The 4,444-nt window shown below is 38.8% G+C and overlaps 1 protein-coding gene across 1 annotated transcript; it reads left to right on the plus strand.

The window, feature by feature from the left end:
* The first annotated feature begins 1,584 nt into the window (after positions 1 to 1,584).
* On the plus strand, positions 1,585 to 2,634 carry LOC100947849 (olfactory receptor 1020-like). The gene has a single exon (XM_003802465.2). The coding sequence runs from the start codon at positions 1,585 to 1,587 to the stop codon at positions 2,632 to 2,634; it is 1,050 nt and encodes a 349-aa protein (XP_003802513.2).
* The last annotated feature ends 1,810 nt before the right edge of the window (positions 2,635 to 4,444 follow it).

A 4,444-nucleotide genomic window follows, 5' to 3' on the forward strand; every position in this document is an offset into this window, starting at 1 on the left:
CTGATTTTAGAGACAGAAAGATCAGTTAAGGAAACTAACAGAGTAATCTACAAAAAAGATGATACTGACTTGGGACTTGATGGTAGGAATAAAGGTGATTGCAGGCAGTTGGCTCGGTAGATGGATCTTAGGGGCGTGTGTATGTGTGTGTTCTCTTTTGAAAGAAAAGCCTGCAGAATAATCTGGCAGATGAGTTATGGAGTGCATAAGTAAGACAAGAGACAATAATTCATCCAATAGTTATTTGTCTATCTCTTTAATTTCACTACAACAGATGAAAAGATAAAATTGTTATTGACTCTAGATAAGGAATTCTATGCTTGAAGTAAATTTGGGGAAGGCATGGGAAACTCAGTTTGGTCATATTGAGTTGCTATTTGATAATCATGTGAAGATGTGAGGTCTTGAATTATGAGTTCTTGAGTTTGGAGAAGCAGACAGGACTGAGGATATCAATTCAGAAGGTATAAATCTATAAAGGGCATTTAAAACCATAAGACAGAAAAAGATCACCAAGGCAGAGTGGAAATGGAAAAGCAGAAAGATCAAAGCAGAGAACTCTGAGATCTTTCAACACAAAGAGTCAGGGAAAAGAGAAAAGAGGACTGAGCCATGTGGGAGGGGGAAAACTCAGACAGCCTGATGTCTTGGAGGAGCAGAGAAAGAAGCATTCCAAGGAGTAGAAGTCAATCAATTATGTCAACTGCTATTGATAACAGTTTAACAATATAAAGACTACTGGTGACTTTCACAGGAACAGTTTCCAGTGAGCGATGGAGGGAAAGCCCTGATTAGAGAGGGCTGAGAGGAAACGAGAAATGAGAATTCAGTAAAGTACAGGCAACTGTGTCCATATGTTTAATTGCTGAGAGGATGGCAAAAGAATTGGATGATCAAGAGAGGAAGAGAGGAAAACTCAGGAGATAGAGTAGGGTATGGACAAAAAGAAACAGTTATCAAAAAGTCTCATATACACACATAAACACACACATGTACACACACATATTGATTTAAATATAATGGCTTATGGTTTACTTGAGGAATCTTTTATTGTTTATCCAATAAGAAAACAAAGAATTGTAATACATCTATTCTCATAACATCATAGAAATAATCTTATAGCAGAGGATGAACTATTTAATTTCCCGGGGATAATTTTTATACAATTTATCAATGGTTTCTTTTTTTTTTTTTTTTTTTGAGACAGAGCCTCAAGCTGTCCCCCTGGGCAGAGTGCCGTGGCATTACAGCTCACAGCAACCTCCAACTCCTGGGCTCAAGCGAGTCTCTTGCCTCCGCCTCCCAAGTAGCTGGGACCACAGGCGCCCGCCACAACGCCTGGCCATTTTTTGGTTGCAGCCATCATTGTTGTTTGGCGGGTCCGGGCTGGGGATTCGAACCCGCCACCTTAGGTGTACGTGGCTGGCGCCTTAGCCGGTTGAGCTATAGGCGCCAAGCCAATGGTTTCTTTTTGAAAAATACATTGTATTTACAATATATTTTAAAAAATCATAGTGTGTATATTTTTACAAAAAAGATTTACAACATGATGTGATGGGATGCATAGAGATATAATAGAGGAACATGGATAATATAGTCGTTGCCATAGTGAAGCAGATTAACATTATCTCTAATGATTTCATTCTTATTTCAGCAAATAAATCATCTGTTCTGAGACAAGATATGAGCAACTTTACATCAGCGACTGAATTTATTCTCCTGGGATTCAGTGATCATCCAGAAATAAAATGCCTTCTTTTTGTGATATTTCTAATTGTTTACATGGTCTCAGTTGCAGGAAATCTGGGGATGATTCTTTTAATCAAGATTGACTCACGTCTCCACACGCCCATGTACTTTTTCCTCAGTAATTTGTCTCTTGTTGACTTCTGTTATTCTTCTGTCATTGCCCCTAACATGCTGGTAAATTTCTGGGTGGAGAAACCAGTCATTTCTTTCAATGGATGTGCCACTCAATTTTTCTTCTTTGGCTCCTTTGCTGGCATTGAGGGTTTCCTGTTGGCCGTGATGGCCTATGACCGTTACATGGCCATCTGTAAGCCTCTCTTGTACACAGTCCTGATGTCCCCACACCTGAATGCCCTCCTGGTGTCAGCCACCTATCTTGCAGGCTTTATAAACGCTGCCATTCACACTGGCTTCACCTTCCAGCTGTCTTTCTGCCGCTCAAATGTCATCAACCACTTCTTCTGTGACACGCCGCCTCTCCTGAAACTCTCCTGTTCTGACACACACATCAATGAGATTGTCATTTTTGCTTTTGCCAGTTTCAATGAACTGAGCTGCCTCCTGATGATTCTGCTTTCCTATCTCTATATCCTCGCTGCCATCTTGAGGATTCGTTCTGCAGATGGGAGGCACAAAGCCATCTCTACCTGTGCTTCCCACTTGATGGCCGTCACCATCTTCTTCGGCACGCTTCTGTTCATGTACCTGCGCCCCAGCTCCAGCTACTCAATGGACCAGGACAAAGTGGTGTCTGTGTTTTACACGGTGGTCATCCCCATGCTAAACCCTCTCATCTACAGTCTGAGAAACAAGGACGTCAAAGCTTCCCTAAGTAAAATTTATCACACAACCTCCTTTACTTCTCTACTTAGAATCATCAAATGATGGGATTTTTAAGACTCTATGGGACCTGACAAGTAACTAAACCCACCTCAGTCCACCCTGGCTCATTTTCTGAGACAAATATCAGAACCAAAACCAACCCTGAGAGTAGTGCAGAAGCCCAATGCTCCTAATCTGGGCAAGAGATCTGGACAGCTGAGAAAATGTTGGTAACAAACAACAGGGCACATATAAAGATGAAACGCTGAATAATAACTCTAAAGGTTATGTGTTAAGAAAGGTATTCTGCATAATTCTTAAACCTAAAATGCCAAGTTGTTTGACCTTTGCAGTTAAAGAACTAGAGCAAGATGAATATTATTTCCCTAATATCTTGGCAAATAACCATACACATCTGCTGGTGGCTGACATTTGGTTCAGGTAAATTTAAAAGTTTCAGTTTATTTGGTATTTGAGTGAATTGTAGGACAGATAAAAGAATTTTTTTGTAAATAAAAGACTTTTACCATGACTCTGTTCATTGTGTCCTCAGGTTGAGTGGTCTTTTCCTCCTCTGAAAGTCCATGGTGATCTTCTCTACCTCTCTGGTAATACTTTCCTTTGCGATTTTTTGTTTCTTCTACTAAATTATAGATATTCTGAAGATAAATCAATGTGAAGTTTTTCTTGGTATCCCCTATGGAGATCTGCACAATATTTTGTATGTGCAACTATATTTAATGAAGAGTTATTGAATAAATAAACAGTGATAATTAATTTAAATAAAAACAGTTCAAGCAGATGTATTATACAAACATATGTTTAATTTATTACTTACATATTAGCTCATATAATATTTCTTCCTGAGATACCATCTACATTGATATTTGAAATCAGGGTAAAGTCCTACTGTCTCTGGGCCAGATTCATAATAATACTATTTGAATGATAATAAAATTGATACAATATACTTTATCTTTCACATGACTGAGAAAATATTACTTTCCTTGATTCAATTCAAAATTTAATCATGACATAAAAAAATGTAGATTATGACAGAAAGAGAATAAAATACCCAAAGCTTGGCCCTTCAGCACAGGCATACTATTTACAGTTTCAGAATATTTCTCTGAAACAGGTTGTTCCAATCATCTTTCCCTGAATTTGGGCCTGATCAACTCCTCAGGTAGCCAAAGCAAAGTCAACTTTGGGCTCACCTTATTTGAACAGTTTGTACTTGTATCTGAGCTATTACTTCTACATTCTTCATGTTCCATATGACATGAAGTACTCCATATGAACAGTACTCAAATCTCCAAATTACCAGCATGCCCCTAATAAGGGAATATGAGAGTTCAAGACCTGGGTTTGTTGTGTTAGTGAAGCTGCATCCTACACAGCAGATTGCCCAAGCCACATCCAAATGGATGGATACAAATGCAGACTTAAGGGGTAGGTCTGTAGCACTTGTGAAAACAAAGATGCTGGTTCAGTGAGCAAGATCAGCAGACTATGTTCAGCCTGGATAGAGAATGATGCGGCAAGGCACTTTTCATTATGGGTAACAGCAGAGCAAATGGTACCCAGGCAGATTAGAGGTGAAGAAAGACCAGAGACAAACAACAGATACAGATCTGAACCTCTCTTTCCACTGATAGAGGACTCACAAGTTAAAGAAAGATAAACAGGATTAAAATCTGAATGACTGAATTTGCCTGAGGAGGAAGATCAAATAGAAGTTGTCATTTAAATCATTGATTGTTCTAACTCCAAAGCCACTCTTTAAAAGAAACCTATTGTTCAGAATTCCATGTAATATGTATTTATACTTGATATAAGGGCCCCAATAATGCAATAATTATAGGTATTTGGT

The sequence above is a fragment of the Otolemur garnettii genome, unplaced genomic scaffold (assembly GCF_000181295.1).
Source record: "Otolemur garnettii isolate 467f Iridium unplaced genomic scaffold, OtoGar3 scaffold00247, whole genome shotgun sequence".
Classification (NCBI taxonomy): Eukaryota; Metazoa; Chordata; class Mammalia; order Primates; family Galagidae; genus Otolemur; species Otolemur garnettii.